The sequence below is a fragment of the Ranitomeya imitator genome, chromosome 5, assembly GCF_032444005.1.
Source record: "Ranitomeya imitator isolate aRanImi1 chromosome 5, aRanImi1.pri, whole genome shotgun sequence".
NCBI classification, from domain to species: domain Eukaryota; kingdom Metazoa; phylum Chordata; class Amphibia; order Anura; family Dendrobatidae; genus Ranitomeya; species Ranitomeya imitator.
The window spans coordinates 634,535,975-634,559,989 of record NC_091286.1 but is presented as its reverse complement, the minus strand read 5'-3'; the positions used below and the strand labels follow the sequence as shown (position 1 = coordinate 634,559,989).

The 24,015-nt window shown below is 42.5% G+C and overlaps 1 protein-coding gene across 1 annotated transcript in view; it reads left to right on the top strand.

The window, feature by feature from the left end:
* NBAS (NBAS subunit of NRZ tethering complex) overlaps positions 1–24,015 on the top strand; it is an 854,371-nt gene that overhangs the window by 366,086 nt on the left and 464,270 nt on the right. The window contains exons 33-37 of the mRNA XM_069728113.1: positions 3,143–3,256; positions 5,213–5,370; positions 9,548–9,652; positions 20,230–20,388; positions 22,786–22,899. Coding sequence (XP_069584214.1) covers positions 3,143–3,256; positions 5,213–5,370; positions 9,548–9,652; positions 20,230–20,388; positions 22,786–22,899 — 650 coding nt within the window. The remainder of the gene's footprint in view (positions 1–3,142; positions 3,257–5,212; positions 5,371–9,547; positions 9,653–20,229; positions 20,389–22,785; positions 22,900–24,015) is intronic.

Here is a 24,015-nt window from a genome sequence, read left to right as displayed (position 1 = left end):
GCTAGTAATGATTGCCTGCAGAGGTCTTAGATAAATTTGCTATCTTTTAGCTGCAACTCAGCTGTAACTAATTTCTTTCTGTGGTACCGCGCTGCCGCTGCCAGAGGAAAGACTAAACTATTGATTAATTTTCTTCTACTGGAATTTTGTTGCTGTGAGTTCCATACGCCTGATCATTATTTACTCGCTGCCGAGTTTCTGGAAACCGTTCCTTTCTGAGTAAGGTTTACAGAAAAGATGGAAGAGGGCAAAGACTAGTCACATTATTGGCAGGATTATCGGGGGTTACATGGTACGTACTATCAGGGGGCTAACTCTTCTGTTTTGTCAGTATCAATAGATATCATTCAGATGATCACCCCCTTTGCCCTGCTCCGGTCTACCCTTTGCTCCGGCCCCCCCTTTGTTCTGGGCCCCCCCTTTTGCTCTCCCCCCTTTGCTCCGGTCCCTCCCCTTTTGCTACAGCCCCCCCATTTTCTCCGGTCCCTCCCTTTTGATCCAGTCCCCCCCTTTGCTCCCCCTTTTGCTCCGGTCCCTCCCTTTTGCTCAGGCCCCCACCCTTTTGCTCCGGTCCCCCCCCTTTTGCTCTGGTCCCTCCCTTCTGCTCAGGCCCCCCCCCCTTTTGTTCAGGGCCCTCTTTTTTGCTCGGGGCCCCCCCTTTTGCTCCGGGCCCTTCCTTTTGCTCGGGGCCCTTCCTTTTGCTCGGGGCCCTTCCTTTTGCTCGGGGCCCTTCCTTTTGCTCGGGGCCCTTCCTTTTGCTCGGGGCCCTTCCTTTTGCTCGGGGCCCTTCCTTTTGCTCGGGGCCCTCCCTTTTGCTCGGGCCCTCCCTTTTGCTCGGGGCCCTCCCTTTTGTTCGGGGCCCTCCCTTTTGCTCGGGGCCTCCCCTTTTGCTCGGGGCCCTCCCTTTTGCTCGGGGCCCTCCCTTTTGCTCGGGGCCCTCCCTTTTGCTTGGGGCCCTCCCTTTTGCTCGGGGCCCTCCCTTTTGCTCGGGGCCCCCCCTGTTGTGAATTCTGTGGCCAAGCTCCCTCCTGTGGTCGTGAGTGGTACTGCGGCTGGTTCTGTCTATAAGCTTCCTTTGGTGGATGAGAGTGGTACTGCGGCTTCTGAGTTTCCTTCCTCAGGTGATGAGGTTAAGTCGTTAGGTGCTGCTCTATTTAACTCCACCTGGTGCTTTGATCCTGGCCTCCAGTCAATGTTCTAGTATTGGTCTTGCTTCCTCCTGGATCGTTCCTGTGGCCTCTCTATCCTGCATAAGCTAAGTTCTGCTTGTGTTATTTTTGTTTGCTATATTTTCTGTCCAGCTTGCTATATTGGTTTTTCTTGCTTGCTGGAAGCTCTGAGACGCAGAGGGAGCACCTCCGTACCGTTAGTCGGTGCGGAGGGTCTTTTTGCCCCTCTGTGTGGTTGTTTGTAGGTTTGTAGGTTCATAACAGTACTGTTATGAACAGGTAATTCAGAACCACAATGGACCTTGAAGTTCAGAGCACACAAGGTGACCTAACATTTACCAAAAACATAGGACGAGCTCTGAGACGTGGAAACTCTGCTGACCGCAATCCCTAATCCTAACACACCACACTAGAGGTAGCCGTGGATTGCGCCTAACGCTCCCTATGCAACTCGGCACAACCTGAGAAACTAACTAGCACTGAAGATAGAAAAATAAGCCTACCTTGCCTCAGAGAAAATTCCCCAAAGGAAAAGGCAGCCCCCCACATATAATGACTGTGAGTAAAGATGAAATACAAACACAGAGATGAAATAGATTTAGCAAAGTGAGGCCCGACTTACTGAATAGACCGAGGATAGGAAAGATAGCTTTGCGGTCAACACAAAAACCTACAAACAACCACGCAGAGGGGCAAAAAGACCCTCCGCACCGACTAACAGTACGGAGGTGCTCCCTCTGCGTCTCAGAGCTTCCTGCAAGCAAGAAAAACCAATATAGCAAGCTGGACAGAAAATATAGCAAACAAAAATAACACAAGCAGAACTTAGCTTATGCAGGATAGAGAGGCCACAGGAACGATCCAGGAGGAAGCAAGACCAATACTAGAACATTGACTGGAGGCCAGGATCAAAGCACCAGGTGGAGTTAAATAGAGCAGCACCTAACGACTTAACCTCATCACCTGAGGAAGGAAACTCAGAAGCCGCAGTACCACTCTCATCCACCAAAGGAAGCTTATAGACAGAACCAGCCGCAGTACCACTCACGACCACAGGAGGGAGCTTGGCCACAGAATTCACAACAGGGGGGGCCCCGAGCAAAAGGGGGGGGCCCCGAGCAAAAGGGAGGGCCCCGAGCAACAGAATTCACAACACCCCCCCTTTTGCTCGGGGCCCCCCCTTTTGCTCGGGGCCCCCCCTTTTGCTCGGGGCCCCCCCCTTTTGCTCGGGCCCCCCCCTTTTGCTCGGGGCCCCCCCCTTTTGCTCGGGGCCCCCCCCTTTTGCTCAGAACCCCCACTTTTTGCTCCGGTCCCCCCCCCTTTACCGTGGTTTCCCTCTACATAAATGATAAAGGATAGTCCTAACAGCCGACAAAGGTAATTTGTTGATTAGGACATTGTGCTTTGTATACGGCCGGTGCCATCTCCACTCCGTTTTAGAGGCCGTGATAATATGCGAAGGCTCCATTATAACTGTGCCGCTCCGGCTCCAGCAGCCATTAGCACCGGACAATTTCTTTATTCTGTACAGAGTGCACAACATGGTGAGATGAAGACCTCGGAGGGAGCTGGTAAAGAAACAGAGGGAAGAAAACCAGCATTGATTAGCAGTAATAACCGAGATCATTAGTCCGATTTTGTACTGTGTAGAGATGTGCTGCAATGTGTGGAAGGCGTCTACCCCCAAACCTTGTATATGCACCTGTAGATCTCGCACACTCCGAGAGCACTTCAGCCTCATTTCCATATTGATTCCAATAACGATCGCTCCATAACGGAGGAACAGGCTCAAAAATTTGCAGATTCTGCTCCAGAATATCCATCAAACACTGTGTCTATAAGATTCCTATTCATGTCAGTGGGAAAATACGGTCATTAAGCGCACGATGCTGTTTTGTTTCCATCTACAGTTATGATTTCCCCATATATGTTATAATGTCAGGCCGATCATGGAAATATGTTCTGTGTCTTAGGAAATGAAGAAACTGAGATGAAAGGACAAGTTCTCACTCTACTGGCCGAGCAAGCACTGCAGTGCCAGGACTATAGGGCGGCCAACGGGCACTGCCAAGAGCTCATGACTGCGGGTATCTATCTATCTATCTATCTATCTATCTATCTATCTATCTATCTATCTATCTATCTATCTATCTATCTATCTATCTATCTATCTATCTAATCTCTGTCTATCCCATATCTATCTGTCTATTTCATATCTATCTATTATCTATCTATTTATCTATCTACAGTACAGAGCAAACGTTTGAACACGCCTTCTCATTTAAAGATATTTTTGTATTTTCATGACTATCTGAAAATTGTACATTCACACTGAAGGCATCAAAACTATGAATTAACACATGTGGAATTATATACTTAACAAAAAATTGTGAAACAACTGAAATTACATCTTATATTCTAGGTTCTTCAAAGTAGCCACCTTTGGCTTTGATGACTGCTTTCCACACTCTTGGCATTCTCTTGATGAGCTTCAAGGTGTAGTCACTGGGAATGGTCTTCCAACAATCTTGAAGGAGTTCCCAGAGATGCTTAGCACATGTTGGCCCTTTTGCCTTCACTCTGCGGTCTAGCTCACCCCAAACCATCTCGATTGGGTTCAGGTCTGGTGACTGTGGAGGCCAGGTCATCTGGCATAGCACCCCATCACTCTCCTTCTTGGTCAAATAGCCCTTACACAGCCTGGAGGTTTGTTTGGGGTAATTGTCCTGTTGAAAAATAAATGATGGTCCAACTAAACGCAAAGCAGATGGAATAGCATGCCGCTGCAAGATGATGTGGTAGCCATGCTGGTTCTGTATGCCTTCAATTTTGAATAAATCCCCAACAGTGTCACCAGCAAAGCACCCCCACACCATCACACCTCCTCCTCCTCCATGCTTCACTATGGGAACTAGGCATGTAGAGTCCATCCGTTCACCTTTTCTGCATCGCACAAAGACACGGTGGTTGAAACCAAAGATCTCAAATTTGGACTCATCAGACCAAAGCACAGATTTCCACTGGTCTAATGTCCATTCCTTGTGTTCTTTAGCCCAAACAAGTCTCTTCTGCTTGTTGCCTGTCCTTAGCAGTGGTTTCCTAGCAGCTATTTTACCATGAAGGCCTGCTGCACAAAGTCTCCTCTTAACAGTTGTTGTAGAGATGTGTCTGCTGCTAGAACTCTGTGTGGCATTGACCTGGTCTCTAATCTGAGCTGCTGTTAACCTGCGATTTCTGAGGCTGGTGACTTGGATAAACTTATCCTCAGAAGCAGAGGTGACTCTTGGTCTTCCTTTCCTGGGGCGGTCCTCATGTGAGCCAGTTTCTTTGCAGCGCTTGATGGTTTTTGCCACTGCACTTGGGGACACTTTCAAAGTTTTCCCAATTTTTCGGACTGACTGACCTTCATTTCTTAAAGTAATGATGACCACTCGTTTTTCTTTACTTAGCTGCTTTATTCTTGCCATAATACAAATTCTAACAGTCTATTCAGTAGGACTATCAGCTGTGTATCCACCAGACTTCTGCACAACACAACTGATGGTCCCATTTATAAGGCAAGAAATCCCACTTATTAAACCTGACAGGGCACACCTGTGCAGTGAAAACCATTCCCGATAACTACCTCTCGAAGCTCATCAAGAGAATGCCAAGAGTGTGCAAAACAGTCATCAAAGCAAAAGGTGGCTACTTTGAAGAACCTAGAATATAAGACATTATTTCATATTTTTCACACTTTTTTAAGTATATAATTCCACATGTGTTAATTCATAGTTTTGATGCCTTCAGTGTGAATGTATAATTTTCATAGTCATGAAAATACAGAAAAATCTTTAAATGAGGTGTGTCCAAACTTTTGGTCTGTACTGTATCCCCGATCTATCTATTTATCTATCTATTGCATATCTATCCATCTGTCTGTCTATTATCTATCTACCCACCCATTATACTATTTGGAATATCTAGTGTCCCTTTATGGGGCTTGGTACAATTAATCATTAGGTGTGTGGTTTGACGTTTCGCTGTATCCCGTGCTTTTTCAGGGTATAATAAGAGTTGGGAAGTGTGCAGCAAGTTGGGCCAATGTGAGAACTATGAGGACCTCGGTACTCGTAAAGAACTGATGGCCTTTGCTTTAACCCATTGCCCTCCATGTGCCATCCAGACCCTGCTTGCTGCCAGCAGCTCCCTGCAGACCCAGGTCAGTACAGTATGTGCATGTGGAGATATACGGAAGCTGTGCACAGTGGGGTATACAGCAGCTGCAGGCTTGTTGGGGGTGAGCAGATGATGATGATGATGATGATGACTGTATGAATGATTCTGCTGAAGTCTACAACACGCGGAGGGCAGATAAGGGGAATCGCACTGCCCATGAAATCAGATTAGGAAGTAGTCCGGCCCCTCAGGGATGCCGTCACTTTCTGCTGCGGAGTCAGTAGACCTCATGGATGCGGTCAGACATGGCGGACGTGCTGCAGAATTTCTTACAAGAGTTACATGTGGAAAATCTCTGGCTCATTGCCGCATTTTGAGGTTTGTCCACTGCTATTTTTTAAATTAAAATCAGGATCCAATAAGTGTTTAAAAAATAGAAAAAATGAGACTGTTCTGCTGTGGCCCCTCGGTTCCCGGGATTAGCTGCACTCTGTCCGGGAGAGAGATCTAAGAAAGTGTCTTTTGGCTTGGATGCTTCATCACCGCTGCAGCCTGTTTGTGGCTACTGATTGGCTGCAGCCATCACGTGACATCAACTGATGGAAAAAGCGGTGAGCGGGGCAGCGGCAGACATGGGCAGCACTGCATCTGGTTTTTGTTTTGTTTTTTTATAATCCTCCTTGGCCTGATTTTAATGTTAATTTTTTAGCGCAGGACCCTCTTAATTTCCACTTTTGCAGGCACTTGCTGTAAAGTTCAGACTTATTTGCAGTTGATGCAGTGCTCCGCACCGGTGCTTGTGTTTTTGCTTGTTCAACTGGACTTTACCATTTACATAGTAGCAAAGGTTTCACTCCTTTTTTTTTTTATTTGTTTTTTGTTGTTTTTTTATAGTGGAGTCTGTAGTTACTACTACAGATTACTACTACTAACCTCTATTGTTGGTAAAATATTTGAAGGGTTTCTGAGGGATGTTATTCTGGATTATCTCAATGAGAATAACTGTTTAACTCCATATCAGCATGGGTTTATGAGAAATCGCTCCTGTCAAACCAATCTAATCAGTTTTTATGAAGAGGTAAGCTATAGGCTGGACCACGGTGAGTCATTGGACGTGGTATATCTCGATTTTTCCAAAGCGTTTGATACCGTGCCGCACAAGAGGTTGGTACACAAAATGAGAATGCTTGGTCTGGGGGAAAATGTGTGTAAATGGGTTAGTAACTGGCTTAGTGATAGAAAGCAGAGGGTGGTTATAAATGGTATAGTCTCTAACTGGGTCGCTGTGACCAGTGGGGTACCGCAGGGGTCAGTATTGGGACCTGTTCTCTTCAACATATTCATTAATGATCTGGTAGAAGGTTTACACAGTAAAATATCGATATTTGCAGATGATACAAAACTATGTAAAGCAGTTAATACAAGAGAAGATAGTATTCTGCTACAGATGGATCTGGATAAGTTGGAAACTTGGGCTGAAAGGTGGCGGATGAGGTTTAACAATGATAAATGTAAGGTTATACACATGGGAAGAAGGAATCAATATCACCATTACACACTGAACGGGAAACCACTGGGTAAATGTGACAGGGAGAAGGACTTGGGGATCCTAGTTAATGATAAACTTACCTGGAGCAGCCAGTGCCAGGCAGCAGCTGCCAAGGCAAACAGGATCATGGGGTGCATTAAAAGAGGTCTGGATACACATGATGAGAGCATTATACTGCCTCTGTACAAATCCCTAGTTAGACCGCACATGGAGTACTGTGTCCAGTTTTGGGCACCGGTGCTCAGGAAGGATATAATGGAACTAGAGAGAGTACAAAGGAGGGCAACAAAATTAATAAAGGGGATGGGAGAACTACAATACCCAGATAGATTAGCGAAATTAGGATTATTTAGTCTAGAAAAAAGACGACTGAGGGGCGATCTAATAACCATGTATAAGTATATAAGGGGACAATACAAATATCTCGCTGAGGATCTGTTTATACCAAGGAAGGTGACGGGCACAAGGGGGCATTCTTTGCGTCTGGAGGAGAGAAGGTTTTTCCACCAACATAGAAGAGGATTCTTTACTGTTAGGGCAGTGAGAATCTGGAATTGCTTGCCTGAGGAGGTGGAGATGGCGAACTCAGTCGAGGGGTTCAAGAGAGGCCTGGATGTCTTCCTGGAGCAGAACAATATTGTATCATACAATTATTAGGTTCTGTAGAAGGACGTAGATCTGGGGATTTATTATGATGGAATATAGGCTGAACTGGATGGACAAATGTCTTTTTTCGGCCTTACTAACTATGTTACGATGTTACTATTTCTTCTAGATGGTTTTACTTAAGAAAGTCTTATTTGGCATCTAGAGCTCCTGTCCAGTCCTGCACAGCTCCACGGCATCCCGTCCAGCTGGATCCTGCAGTGCTACTCTCCCATTTGTCCCTTCTAATATATATAAGAGAGTAAAGCTGCTGAGTCCGACTACACAGGCATTACTTGTAGTCTGTTGCCATGGAGACACACAGGTTTTCATATTGTATGTGTTGTATGGACAAAACAAAAGTTTCTATTTTGATTATTTTTAAAGGGAATTTATTTGTCCTTTTAGATTTGTTGGCGATAAATAAAAATATATATGTATTTATTGCTTGGTGAAAGTTGCCCATTTTTTCAGTCTTTTTTTTTCAACAGATGTGTCGGGGACATGAATTTGTGGCATCTACTGTTATATTACATATACATTATATACATACCCATAGATTATATATTACAGGTTCTCCTTCCTCACAAGCGCACTGATATATAAGGATTACAGGTTCTCCTTCTTCCTCATAGTCTGCACAGCTTTCTTGTTCTCACGATGGCCGCTTCTGAAGGAGCATCTGAGCAACCTCTGCAAATGGGAATCCTGAAGGAGGAGAACCTGTAATACTTATATATTAGTAAGTCTATGAGGAAGGAGGAGAACCTGTAATCCTGATATATTAGTAAGTCTGTGAGGGAGGAGGAGAACCTGTAATACTTATATATTAGTAAGTCTGTGAGGAAGGAGGAGAACCTGTAATACTTATATATTAGTAAGTCTGTGAGGGAGGAGGAGAACCTGTAATACTTATATATTAGTAAGTCTATGAGGAAGGAGGAGAACCTGTAATACTTATATATTAGTAAGTCTGTGAGGGAGGAGGAGAACCTGTAATACTTACCGTATATATTAGTAAGTCTGTGAGGGAGGAGGAGAACCTGTAATACTTATATAATAGTAAGTCTGTGAGGAAGGAGGAGAACCTGTAATACTTATATATTAGTAAGTCTGTGAGGAAGGAGGAGAACCTGTAATCCTTATATATTAGTAAGTCTGTGAGGGAGGAGGAGAACCTGTAATACTTATATATTAGTAAGTCTGTGAGGAAGGAGGAGAACCTGTAATACTTATATATTAGTAAGTCTGTAAGGGAGGAGGAGAACCTGTAATACTTATATATTAGTAAGTCTGTGAGGAAGGAGGAGAATCTGTAATACTGATATATTAGTAAGTCTGTGAGGAAGGAGGAGAACCTGTAATCCTTATATATTAGTAAGTCTGTGAGGAAGGAGGAGAACCTGTAATACTTATATATTAGTAAGTCTGTAAGGGAGGAGGAGAACCTGTAATACTTATGTAATAGTAAGTCTGTGAGGAAGGAGGAGAACCTGTAATCCTTATATATTAGTAAGTCTGTAAGGGAGGAGGAGAACCTGTAATACTTATGTAATAGTAAGTCTGTGAGGAAGGAGGAGAACCTGTAATACTTATATATTAGTGGAGGAAGGAGGAGAACCTGTAATATTTGTTAGTAAGTCTGTAAGGGAGGAGGAGAACCTGTAATACTTATATGTTAGTAAGTCTGTGAGGAAGGAGGATACCCTGTAATACTGATATATTAGTAAGTCTGTAAGGGAGGAGGAGAACCTGTAATTCTTACATAATAGTAAGTACTACAAATCATGTCCTCAAGCAGTTCTTAATATATAAAGTGGTCGAGCCCTTGAAGAGCCCGGGCATCAGTGCTGTAACTCGTGATCAGTTAAGAATTGAATGTTATAAATGTAAAATAAGTGAATGTATAAAGACCCAGAAACTATAAGGGTTAAACCTAGGGAACATCCAGAGGAGACTGGTAAGACTGTGTATTTTCTTAGTGGTTGTTTGCAGAAGTTATTTAGCGACATGCTGTTTTTTTCAGATTCTCTTCCAAGCCGTAAATTACCAGATCCACCCTGGTGGCCGCGGTGTCGGTGAAGGGCTGGAGCATTCTCCACATTCGGGACCTCCTAGAGAAGCCTCTCAGGTAACGAGCTGCTCCCGGATCACTGCCTGTCTGCATGTTCACTTCTTCTTATTTTTATTTATGCAATTTACAAATAAATATTTCAGCTCTGCATGTGATGGCGGTAACTAGAGCACAGCACATAGACCGAGCCAGAAAGCAATTATCTCTGTCTGGTCTTGATGTATATACGGTGTGTGTGTGTATATATATATATATATATATATATATATATATATATATATATATATATATATATATATATATGAGGACACGGCATCAGATTGTCTACCCTCCATCCTGTGTCTCCGGGTTCCTCGCTGGAAGGTCTTCGCGCCTCTCAGCTGGTCGGCGTCTCTGAGCCGTATGGATTTGTTACTTAAAGTCGAGCACAATTTAAGGATAATTGGGGAAGCCAATAACATAGCGGCGAGCTCAGCGCAATGATAAACGGTAAAGTCTGTGTTCTGAAAATAACTGTGTGATTGCCTTGTAAAGTGGACGCGGTTTCTTGGTCAAATGTCAGATGCAGCAAGATTATCTGAATCCGCTATCCAACGTATGTGTGCAGATTTCTAGTGCGTGCAGAAATAAAATATTTGCAAAAACCTCAGCATCATCACCGCATTTTGTTACCAAATTGCATCCCTACGACTACCACGAATACTATAAAGGGATTGTCCGATTTTCTTCTAAGGCCATGTTCACACTTTGCGGTTTTTACCGCGGAACCGCGGCGATATTGCCGCTTCGGGTCCGCTGCAGTTTCCATTGGGTTTACAGTAACATGTACACCCTATGGAAACCGCAAACCGCTGTGCTCATGCTGCAGGAAAAACAGCGCGGGAACGCAGCGGTTTACAACCCGCAGCATGTCACTTCTTTGTGCAGAATCGCGGCGGTTCTGCACCCATAGGAATGCATTGATCCGCTTACTTCCTGCATGGGGCTGTGCCCATTATGCGGGAAGTAATGCGGATTATGTGCAGATGGTACCCGGGGTGGAGCAGAGGAGACTCTTCTCCAGGCCCCGGGAACCATATTTGTGTAAAAAAAAAAAAAAAAGAATTAAAATAAAAAATAATGATATACTCACCTCTCAGCGCTGCACACGGCCGTCCGATCTCAGGTTGCTATGCGAGCAGAACCTGCGGTGACGTCGCGGTCACATGACCGTGACGTCACGAAGGTCCTTCTCGCATAGCATCTTTGGAACTGGACCGCCGCGTGCAGCCCCGAGGAGATCGGGACGTCAGAGGGTGAGTATATCATTATTTTTATTATTTTTAACATTACCATTGATGCTGCATATGCAGCATCAATAGTAAAACAAGTGCAGGATTAAACTCGCAGCGGAACCCGCAACACAAACCGCGCTAAATCTGCAGGGATAGCCGCAGTGGGTTTGCCCTGCAGATTTATCAAATCCGCTGCGGGAAAACCCGTGGGAGAACCCGCAGCCCCCTTCCTACGTGTGCACATAGCCTTAAAGTCTGCATGATTGCAGACTTCTGAATTCTTATGGCACGCACCACACATTGTCGAGATTCTCTGGTATGGTTTGTGAGAGTGTGAGGTCATGTTTACAGACAAGTGGTCACATGCCAACTAGACGTGCTCATCCTCACTCAATACAAGTGATCGAGCACGTCTAGTCGGGATGTAGTTGTAAGTATACAAACTGCATACTTGTGGTCACATGACTGTCCGCTATCAGACAATCTAAAGAATCCTCTCAGCGTGCGTAGCACAGACTGTAAGGATTCAGAAAGCTGCATTCAAATAAAGTGACTGCAGACCTTTAATAGAAGACTGAACAGACCTTTAAGGGTATGTGCACACGATGCAGATTTTTCTGCTGCAGAACTGCACTGTGATTACAGTACAATGTAAATCAATGTGAAAAAAAAAAAGCTGTGCACATGGTGCAGAAAAATCTGCGCAGAAACGCTGCAGATTTGAAAGAAGTGCATGTCACTTCTTTTGTGCAGTTCTGCAGCGTTTCTGCACCCTCCATAATAGAAATCCATTGGTAAAAAAACGCATCAAAAACGCATAAAAAACGCACCTGTGGATTCTGCCAGGAGATGCAGATTTAGTGCAGATTTTATGCAGGAAATTCTGCACCAAATCTGCATCGTGTGCACACAGCCTAAGGAAATGACAAAATGATTGTGTAGGTCGTCTAGTATTTATAAGGTCTCATTAAAAAACTTGATTCTTTCCCGTCTCTTGACACGCAACTTTTTGATGGAGAAATGAACTGTAGTGGATGACAATAAAATTACTTTTACCTGAGCATCAAAATGGCCCACATAATGTATCATTAAAGAGATTCTCCAAGAATGTAATAGTGACTCGTCACATATTTCAAGCCGCAGCCGAATCCTAGTCACATGTCAAGACAAGCTGTAGATTAAAGAAAACCTCCTCCTGATTAGTAATGAGCGAACGTGCTCGGATACAATGTTCGATTCACCACATCTGCATGTCTCGCTTACTGAAGTTCCCCACTTTCATCTTTGCACTTACATGAATCCCAGATCTTTGTACTTACACAAACCCCAACCATGGACCGGGCTTCATAGGAAATTGTCATTTCTTTTATTTAGTGAAATACATTTGTATTGCAGTGTATTAAACAAATGATCAAACATTTACAGGTGCATGTACTTTTTTGTGGTATAAAAATAAAGAAATATATGTTTTTAAAAAGTTATTTATAAGAAAAATGTAAAAAAACATGATTGTTTGTAACCTTTTTCCCAGTCCAAAATATAGAAATAAAAAAATAAACATGTTTAATATCTCCATGTTTGTAAAAGTCTGATCTCTGAAAATATAAAACTAAATTACCTTTGGGAATAAAGTACGAGCAAAAACGGTTGACTTTTGAGCGGTGACCAGTATTCTATAAAGGAGACCTTGTATTCTGCATGTTTCGGCTTCCTTTGCGTGACCTCACACTTTGCTGCAGAGCCTGCGGCCTCTCCGAGTGCACGTAGCATGCTCTGCTCGATTTCCTTTCTGGATGTGTAGTGTGCGACATCAAATACAACAGATGTAAAGCAAAATCCACATTACTGAAAGTGAAGCAGGTCATTACTTCAAGCCCAAGGTTAATGGTCAGAAGTGAGGCTTTAATTCCGTAAATGTCAGCCATAATCAGAGCAGCATTAGCCGCAGTGATGGCCATGACACCTCTGACATTTTTCTGCTTATTTTTCTGTTTATTGAATGTAAGTGTTTATCTGAGTCGTTTTTACCTTTTTTCCTATCTTATCTATATTTTTCTCCTTCGATGTCCTTCACGTTACTGATCTTTTAGAAGGTTATTCCCATCTCTGCCATTTATGACCGAGATCAGAATAAGTATTTGCACAGTGAGCTCCACTGTCTCTGCTATTTCCCGAACTCCCATTAATTTCCATGGACCTTAGGTAGCGCAATGGAGCTCATTTTTTGGACACGGATTCTGATGGCCGAGACCTGGAAACCGTTATTCACACATTGGCTATGAAAGGAGGAAGTGTAGAGACACATATAACCGCTTATCTGAGCTCTGGTGGCACATACCGCCATATAGTGAGAAGATAATAGTGCCGTATACAGGGCGCACAGTGCACAAATAATAGAACATCCTATATCTTCCTTCTCTGTGGTTTCCATAGGACAGGTCCAGATAATATCCCCGTACACTGCTAAATGTTTTCTTCTGTGGATTTCCCGCTCTCCGGCCAATTTCTCAGTTTTACCTTTTCAAATGGGGTTTTCTCTTTACAGATATTTATCTCCTGTCCAGGGATTGTACGGAGGTGATCAGGTATTGATCTGTGGCCGTCCAACCACTGGGACCGGCACAAATTGGCAGAGCAGGCACTTGTATGCCGTCACAATGGAGCTGCACTGTTCATGCTCGACCTCCGCTCCATCCATTGTATATGGGGCCACTGAGCGCAGCACTCGGCTGTTTGCCTGACAGCCCCATAGGGAATGAATGGAGAGGCGGTCGGGGTAGTGAAAATAAGATGCGGCTTAACATGTGAGTCAAAAAGGTGATGTAAGCCTGGGCTAGGCAGTCTGATGTCTAAAGATTCACCAGATTTATCAGAGCATGAGCCGGTCTGATATAAAGTCACATAAAACTGTCTAATCTACGTTCCCGGGCCCCAGACACAGCATATAGCTAAACAGAAAAAAGAAGAAAAAACCAGCTCACCTGTTAGGCATGTGTTGTGGGGAAGCACGGCTATCGTGTAGTCATCACATGAAACAATGAAAAGAAAAAAGGGATAAAATCCAGCTTCCAAAAAATTCTTCTCAAGGTTGGCGCACATTGTTGGTGGTATGTTAGCCCATTCCTCCATACAGATCTCCTCTGAGATTTCAAACAATATATAATATTACTTTTACTGAAACTTTTCTCACAAAAATGTCCATCAATCTGATCCGCTCCTCCTGCTCGTTCACAACCTACCTGCAGATCCAATACCATTTTCAAGATGATGGGTTCCCTTTAAGGTCTTGATAGCGGTCTACTGGCACCTTCTCCTCCCCGCTTTGACATAGTCTTTTGTGATTGGTGGATCCTGTGTTATCAGCTGTGCTACCTGTTATTGTAACCCTGCCTCTGATGATAATGAGACTTCAGAAAAGTCTTCCTGAAATAACATATCGTAGAAGTAATTTTTATAGATATAGATTTTGGTATAAAAAAGCAACTAAATTAAACTCAATAACCTGGCAAAAACAATAGATCAGTTTCTGCTGGTACATTCCCTTTAAAAGTATACAGGGTTTGACCTATCGATGATCCTCTTCACTTTCTCTCCTTTTATGCCGTCGTGATTGAGCGGTCTCCATTGTAGCCTCCTCTGAGACGGAGCTTGTAACCTAATCGCACTCATCTCGGCTTTATAGACTGTAAGTGACTGTTTAGCGGAAGTGCAGATCAATACTGGTGATCACAAGCAGCGCCATATTGTGAGGTCGCATCACTCCCGTAAAGCACCTTTGGCCTCCACATGTCAGTTATTGTTGTCCTATTGCTCTCCAATTATCTAGTGAAAATATATAGCGGTATCTCATCTACTGCCCGTCAATACAGACCCTTAACTGGAGAATATATAGATAAGCTGGGCACGGTAGTGAGGAGGCCTTTATGGCAGGGCATTGCTTGTGTTCGCTCTACTTCATTGGCGCGTCTGGCTTTTTAGGCTGACAATGATGTAAAATCACTAAAGCTCAGATTCTTCAGGGCTTTGCTTTGGTTGACTACTTACAACTTGTCAAGACTTGGTATGCTAGACTATGGACAAAAGCACACACAGCAGGTGAAGAGAACAGTGTAAGGCTGTGTTCATACATTGTGTTTTTGCGGCTTTTTATGCAAAATAAAAGCTGTTCTTTACGGTGCCAGCAAAAGCTAGATTTCAGAAATCTCATTCACACACTTGTTTTTTCCTAACTGAATTGGAAACCTGCTGTGTTTTTGTAGTCTTTTTTATCCATAGAAAGTATTACCGGTAAGTACAAAAAAGCAGCAAAAAGGCTATCATCAGTTTTGGCAGTGTGTTTGGTGAAAAAAACAAACAAAAAAAAAACCCAGCATATTCAGCAGGATGTGAAACCCATTTGTTTTTGTGATTTTTTCCCAAGATGAAACCAAAATGTCTTGGTGTCCTCATGTGAGCATTGATGGTATTAGTACAGTTTAATTAAATTAATGAAGTGTAATAAAGTAAACAATGCCCTACCAATGTGTTAGGTAAACAGTGCCCGACCAACTCAATACCCTGCTGATGTGTTAGGTAAACAGTGTCTTACCAACTCAATGCCCGACCAATGTGTTAGGTAAACAATGCCCGAGCAATTCAGTGCCCGACCAATGTGTTAGGTAAACAATGCCCGAGCAATTCAGTGCCCGACCAATGTGTTAGGTAAACAATTCCCGACCAACTCAATGCCCGACCAATGTGTTAGGTAAACAGTGTCTTACCAACTCAATGCCCAACCAAAGTGTTAGGTATACAGTGCCCTACCAACTGAATGGCCTATCAATATAGTTATTACCTTACTAACTCAATGCTTTACCAATATGTTAGGTAAACCGTGCCCAACAAAGTCAATGCCCTGCCAGTGTGTTAGGTAAAGAGTGCCCAACAAAGTCAATGCCCTGCCAGTGTGTTAGGTAGACAATGCAAGAGCAATTCAACTTCCTCCGCTGTTTCTACATTTGTAATTGTATATTTTTTCATTAACTCACTTGAACTTTTTGTTCAGAGCAGTCACTATTTGTTCAGACATAAAATCCTTTGTTCAGTAAATTCTTTGATCAAATTGCCCTTTTTTCTAAAATGTTTTATGGTTTCACATACATCTTTTATTGGTGACCTGAAATCTTGTGTTGTTCATGCTTGTAAGACAAAAGCAAAGATGAAATTTGGGATCCTGGAAAATGCATCAAAAACAAAGCAAGAAAAAAGCAGCAAAAAAGATCAAAACCTTTGTTTTGTCTGCTCCTTTCATACTGCCTAGAGATCAGAACTTGGCTGCAAAAAAAAAGCAGCAGCAAAATCAACGTGTGAACCTAGCCTATGAGTCTGCTCACATCACAAAACCTGAAGGATGTCCTAGTGCCAGTAAAATGAATGAAATCCTTGAGGTCCTATGCACATGTTGCTTAATTTTTCCTTGTAGATTTGAAAAATATTTAAGCTCTTTCTTTCAGACTTTTGGCTGCAGATTTCACCCATACCAATGAGTGTGGAAGAATCTGCAACAAAAACGCATATAAAACAATAAGACAATCAAAGTATTTGGCACGTAAACAGTTAAAACATTTAAGTTCAAGTGGGCCTTACCAGAGAGATTTCACTGGGGGTCGTGGACTTCTTCCCCTCTCTGATGCTGACCAATCGTAAGAAGGTAGCAACACACTGGAGAAAGAAGACCACGCCCCCATAAAAGCATTGATAATAGTACGGTATATATTTTTCACCACTGTGGGTGGGATTTGGGGTTTCCAGATGTTTTCTCTCTGATCAGTCCATGACGACTATTTTAAAAAAAAAAATATGTTTGTGCTGATGAAGTACAATTTAATTTACACTCTGGACCGATTTTATGGCTGATATTCCTCCCCCAATTTTGCAACATTTTAACAGAACGTGCTCCAGTTTACTTTGAAAAGTTGCTGATGAGAGTTGAAGACAAAAATAATACAGAATAGAATTTTTCTTTTGCACAAACTTGATGATCTCCATGTGCCATTTTGAAGAATTTGGTGCACAACAGTCAGCGAATATCACAAGACAGAAAAAAGAGAATACTTGTCTGAAAAGAATACAATAAGACAATTGATAAACCCGCTCCTGAGACAATAATGTGACTTTTCTCGGCTCTTTCTACTTTGTCGATCTCTCCATTCAGAGCTGATTGCTCCAAAAGTTCAGAACATCTGGACATGACCTCCTCTGTCTGAGCAGTAACTTTCCTGGCTAATCCCTAGATCTCAGCCCTACGACGAGCCCACCCTACATGATCTCCTCTGCTCTTGTACTGTCGCACTCCTGAAACTCTTCACGTGCCCTTTTCCTTTTACCATTACCAAAAAATCAATACTTTCCCTCTTGTTAAGTCTTCAGCTGCAAGCTAAACTCTCAACGTCCACATTTACTTTGGAATTGGGATCACTTTTCTGCCATCTCTCATTGAAAATCATTTTCCAAATACATAAAGCTTTGAGCAACGCAAAAATAACAAAAGTAAAAGCTTTTATATGCTTCTCTCTCCAACGCCATCCCTGGCCTCCGCTCCCGGCAGTCTGCACCGTGGCTGTCAGAACCAGACACTGTTTCGCCATGTAATGAGGATTTTTTTTTTCTTTAATATCAATAGGATTTTTTTTCCTTTTTGCTTCTGTAATCACATTGGCAAAAATGTGTTGTTTTATTTTACATGTTGGTTTATTGTTCTAGTAATCCTATAATGGTTCCTTCTTACAGACCTTACACACGTTTAGCTTTACTCACAATTGAGTTTGATTTTCATATATGTTGAATTTTTAATATTTGTGTTCGAACACCAAATCGGCAGTGGGATAAACTGCTTGTGAGCTGATTTTATTATTTCGTTATTATTATTTTTTTTCCTTCTTTACTTCATTCCTTCCGTCATTTCTATATTTTCTTTCTTTCATTCTTTCTTTTTTTTTTATTTCCATCTTTCCTTTTGTCTTTCCTTCTGTCATTTTTCTTTCTTTCCTTCTTTCTATCCTTCATTCCTTACATCATTTTTTATTTTTCTTTCTTTCCATCTTTCTTTTGCTTTCTTTCCTTTTGTCTTTCCTTCCTTCATTTTTTTAATTATTTCTTGCTTTCCTTCTGTTATTTCTTGCTTTCTTCTTCTTGCTTTCTTTCCTTCTTCCCTTCCTTCCTTCTCGAGTATGCTAACGACACTCTGCTCAATCGGTGATCAGAGTTTCAGGCGAGTGACATTTTACTGTGATCCGATTCTGTCACATGTGAGGAGAAGACTAATAACTTAGTTTCTCTATCTTCTCCAATGTCTGCATCCGTGTAAATCGGTGCAGTCCGATGTTTTATACGCACCCGTAGAGTTGAACGGGTGCGTGGCATCTGATTAGTGGATCCGCTTGCAGCATGCTGCTATTTTTTTTCCTCCTGTCAAATTGGTCCTCGGCACTGCCCCATAGTATAACATTGGTCCGTGTCCTATCGATAAAACATTGCACAGCACTCGGCCGATGTATACGCTTGTGTGTTAAGCTGGATCACCAGGATCCGTAACTCTACAGTGCCGCATAATGATGAATTTCACACCACTTGTGTCTTCTCCCAAGGGTCCCCAGCTATCTCTGACAGCCATATAGCCAACATTTGGCTGCACGATCATTGGCACATACACTCACTGCAGGCTTAGACCACCCAACATAAAGAGAAGCTGTCAACACGATATTGTAATGTAAAGACATGGCTGTAATGGCATTGTAATACTGATTACATTGATACCTGTGGGGAAGAAATCGGCTTTATTGTTCTTCTTTAATCACCGTTTGATGTTTTCTGATAATTAGATTTCGGTGCACAGGGGCCGGACTGTGCACCGAGCCTTCTTCTCCCTGTCTGTGATTTCTGACCCATGCGCCTGCCCTCCGGTCTGTGAGTGACAGGTCAATGATGAGGTTTCATACAGATTATTCACAGACCGGAGGCAGTCGGAGGGGCTGGGTAATCACAGACATGAAGGAGAAGACCCAAGTGCACTGTCCCGCTCCATTGCACCAAAACTTCAAGAAAATAAAACTTTAAATGTTGATAAAAGAACAACAACAGCATGGATTTCTTCACCAAAGATATCAATTTAACCCCTTAATGACCGCCAATACGTCTTTTAACTGACCTGACATATAAGAGAATAGCCTCCCCATGCAGATGACAATCCAGCATCTGTTGGCTGTACACTATAGCTGACAACTTGCTGTATCAGCCACGATCAGTATTTGCACCATCTAAATCTGTTTAACCCCTTAGATGCTGCTGTCAATAGTGACTACATCATTATAAATGGTTAACAGAGTGTGGGGGCTTCTTCTTTGTCACAATTGGTGCCCTCAGATCATGATTTTGTGGTCCTGATGTTTGCGATGGCAATTCATGACCAAATAGCGGCCTTAGAGTCTGCCGGCTGTAGTAATCTGTTTAGAAGTTAGAGGCATTTAGGTGGTAAAAATACACATTTTCATTTCTGTCATACCACTTTGCATTAATTCCTGTAAAGCACCTGAAGGGTTAATAAACTACCTGACAGCAGTTTTCGATATGTCAGGGGGTGCTGTTTTTAAAATGGTATCACGTTTGTGGGTTTCCCAATATATGGGACACCTAAAGTCACTTCAAACATGGATAAGTCCCTAAAAAAATAAATTTTGTAAATTTCTTTGAAAAAATGAAAAATTGCTGCTACATTTTTAAACCTCCTAAAATGCTAACAAAATAAAATAACATTTTACAAATGGTGCTGATGTACAGCTGACATGTGGGAAATGTTATTTATTAATGGTTTGCTGTTATATGACTATCTGGATTAAAGGGATAATCATTCAAATTTAGAAAATTGCTAATTTTTTAACATTTTTCTCAAATTTTTGATATTTTTTATAAATAAAAACAAAAAATGTTGAACAAATTTACCATTATCATAAAGTATAATGTGTCACGAAAAAACAATCTCAAAATCACTGGGATTTGTTGAAGCGTTGCAGAGTTATTACCACATAAAGTGACACTGGTCAGATTTAAAAAATTTGGCTCTGTCACTAAGGGGTTAATCAGTATTACAGCGCCATTACTGCCACATTGTTACTTTACATTACTTATGGGTTCTCTTTAAAGGATGTGGACACCTTTATGGGGTGGGGGAAGCTTTGCATTCTGTTGTCAGGGTGGTCTCCTCCTGTCTTTTGTTATTATTGTGCCTGAAGCTTGTATTTTTCTGTAGTCCCCTGTAAGTTGCGAACAATGTCGTCTTTTTTTTCCTAACTTTGTGGATCATTAACAATTGTGTAACTATTTCAGGCGGATCCCAAGCCCCAATCTGTGGATTTACTGCATCGGACGACTGCTACGACCATGAAGGTCCTGACTAATACAACCCTGACCACTAAGGCTGTGCTGCATGCTGTCAGTGATGGGCAGTTCTGGAAAAAGTCACTAACATACCTGCGTCCTCTGAATGTAAGAAAGTGTGAACAAGGCTTTTATTGTGTGTGTTTATAACCAGCAGTTGGTTACATGGAAAGATTTTCTGCTCCGAAATTGCTAAAAGTAAAAAAACAAAAAAAAAAAAAAAAAAAGCTAAAATGAAGGAAAAATATAATTTGATCAGGGCTTTAACTACTGTAAAAAAGGGAGATATGAAAACTTTTTGTTTTTCTGGGGAAACCTGTGAAATGCTCATTTCTCTTATGGCGCCTCCACTGTAAAAGCGAAGCATTACAACTCACCAATAGAAATCCATGGCTGCTTGTGAAATGTCTGTGTGTGCTGGGTCCTCCCCACAAAGACTTTTTATAACCTTTGTCTAGTACATGAGCCCATGACAGTAGACCCTCCTCCAGTGTCTCTGAACGCTCCAATGCTACATTCGACAAGGGTTTTTCTGCTCCGGACGATCCGCTTAGCTTCTGATATGTGCAGCATTGCCTGCACCCTCTGATATACAGAGCCTTTACTCCAAGAACATTTTACCTCTGGTCCTGGAAAACCAAAATGTTCACTCTTCATTCACATTTACAGGATAAACTGCTTTCTCTTCTATGACCGACTCTGCACTGTGCTGTGTCTATGTTCAGAGTTATCTTAAATGAAGAATTGAAAAAAGTGATCACCTGTTTGGAGTCCGACCTCTGGGACTCACACTGATCTGCAGAATATGGAACCTCAATCTCTACTAGAATGGAGTGACTGTGCGCTTACTTCACCATCGCTCCATTCACTCCTTATGTGGCGGCTGAGTGCTACACTTGGCTTTCTCCAAGAAGCCCCATAGAGAATGAATGGAGCTGAAGTCAGGTGCCTGATCTCCATTTATTTTTTTTATAAATAAGTAAATAAGGAATAAAAGTTTATTTTTCTGCCAATTAGTGTGGACCCCAGCAGTCGGACCCCCTCCAATAAGCAAGATATCACCTATCCAGCATGTAGGTGATGACTTGTTTCCACTGGTTGTCCCCTGTAGGGTAAGTTCACACTAGGCGTTTTTTTGAGCAGTAAAACCTGATCTCTTGGCAGTAATCAAGATGCAGAAGAAAAAAACAAGTTTTTCTTTATTTTTGTGTGCGTTTTTTTGCTGCCGTTTTGACATGCTAGATTTGTCTCTTGTTCATGCTGATAAAGTTTAGTGTTGAAAACAACAAAGTCCTATTCCATAGAATAAGGTTTTGGCTCCAAAAAGGCAGCAAAACCTGATACCTGCTTTGTGGTGCGTTTTTTTCACCACCCATTCAAGTCAATCAGTGAAAACGCCGAAAAAATTGACATGCTCTATTGTCAAAAAAACCATGCAAAGTACAAAATCCTGATGACAAAAAACAATGTGTGTGCATGAGATTTCTGAAGTCTCATAGGCTTTGCTGGTACTGTAAAAAGTAGCTGAAAATTTGCATAAAAAATGCATAAAAAGCGCTGAAAAAAACACCCAGTGTGACCTTAGCCCTAATACATGTAGAATATTTGCACCATCTGCATGGTTCGTGACTGTTTGAACTTTGCCAGCCTTATTCTTTAAAGAGGACCCGTCAATTTATTTCTTTCACTTGGCGTAAATGCCGCTGTTCTGATTGTGGAGCGTTTTTTCTTTTGTCCCTGCTTCTCTCCATTCCTGAGATATGGCCTCCTCTTCCCTGTATAGAAATCTAGTTTATTAGCCTACAGGGTGGGATCCTGAAAAATACGCGTACAGCAAAGACGTAGAGGTTGACCATCCTTTGGCCACAAGTCTGCAGTCACTCTACATGACTGCAGACTTGTGAATGCGCACTGTCAGGATTCCCCGGTGCCGGCAGCGGCATATTCTTGACCGCAAGCGATTTGATACTTCTTGCCACATTCCAACTAGACGTGTCCGGCCTCACTCGGTGCGCTTGCATTGTGCGAGGCTGCGCACGTCTAGTCAGCTTGTGACTGTATGCATGCAAATCACATACTTGTGGTCACGTGCCTGCCTCTCCCGGCGTCGGGGAATCCTGACAGTGACTGCAGTATTGTACCCCAAGGCCGGACAACCTTAAGGACCACACGGACTTTAAAAAAAATATACATATATATATATATTTACATACAGAGAAAAATGAGGGCATTTCTCAGGAATGGAGAGATGCAGGGGGCAAAATGAAAAATGTCGGAATCAGGAGAACAGTGTCTTCCAGAGCATGCCCCTGGGATCGCTGCCCCCGCACCGGACTCGGCCGCCGTCTGCATGTTGGAGTCTGATCCTTCAGTCATTTCCACCAGTACTTAGAGATTCAGACGGCAGCTGTACAGCGCTGGCGATCCTCACATCTCCAGCGGTGGGATCTTCTCCGAGGCAAATCTGTGGATGAACCATTTCCTTTTCTGTCTCCGCTCATCCAGGGTCAGGAGCCGTGCAGCCCAACGAAGAGCGCCAAGGGCTCGACTACGCCGGGCGTGAGCCAAGGCTGCCATCCTTTCTACGAATCTCTTATCGTCAATCCTTTTATTGCTGATGTAAGTGTAATAAGCGCGGCACAAAACGAGGGGAGAGACGCCGGCGTCCGCCTTGATTTAGATAACTTAATTAAAGATCTTCAAGTGGATCTTAAGGATTAATTAATTGAAGCTTCTTTTCAGCTCAACAAGACAGATATTTATCTCATGTGCACCTGGCTTCAAAGATTGCTGCATGTGAGATCTGTCTCCTGCTCGGCTTAAGTGTTTTTTTTTTTTTTGTTTTTTTTTTTAAGATTTGCACAAATTAAATTATTAATGGAGTTTTCCAGGCTATTAAAAGTTAAAGGTGATGTCCATTGAGTGATCGGTATCAAATCTGTGGTCATCCGACACTTGGAACCCCCAATCGGCTGTTACCTGATCCGACGATTGCAGGAAAAAAGCTGCAAATTAATTCCTGTTCACCTACGGAAAAGTCATCAATTGCCTCGCCCTGAACCCCGCCCTGAACGCCCTGAGACCCTGATTCCTGCGATCTGTCACTTACTGTGCTATAAATGCTGAGCTGTGTATAACCCCGCCCACACCCCTTATTGGCTGCTTCCTATGTACAATCGGCAAGCTACCAATCGGTGTTGAGGGTGGGGTTACACAAATTAACTGGACTGACCTGCACACAACACCTAGTCCTCTAGTGATAATCTCCTGCTGATAAAACACTGATTATATTGAAACCACTAAACACCGCAATTCTGAGTAGCATCATTGAGAGATTTCTCCATTACTTGTTTGTCGTCTTCCAAAGGTTAACACACAGACCTCACATCCAACCTGTATTACTGAGAGAGGCACTCGCACATGAGAAAAATCTGAAACTTGGATTAGATTGCAAATCGGATATCATGGAAACTGAAAATGAATAAAAGAATGAAAATTGCAGACTGAAACTTAGTTCTATTTTATTACAAAGCAGAAAATGTTATCAGTTCACCACTAATACAAGAAATGCCGAAAGTGAGTGATGTCAGCAATGCTTGGAAACTCGTGATGGAGAAAGATCGTAATCCAGCACTGCAGAAATAGTTAAAAAAAAAAAGATTTTTAATTAACAATTGTCTCTGTGAAATAGGTTAAAAAATCCATTGACTCATACATACCATATATTTTTTAATA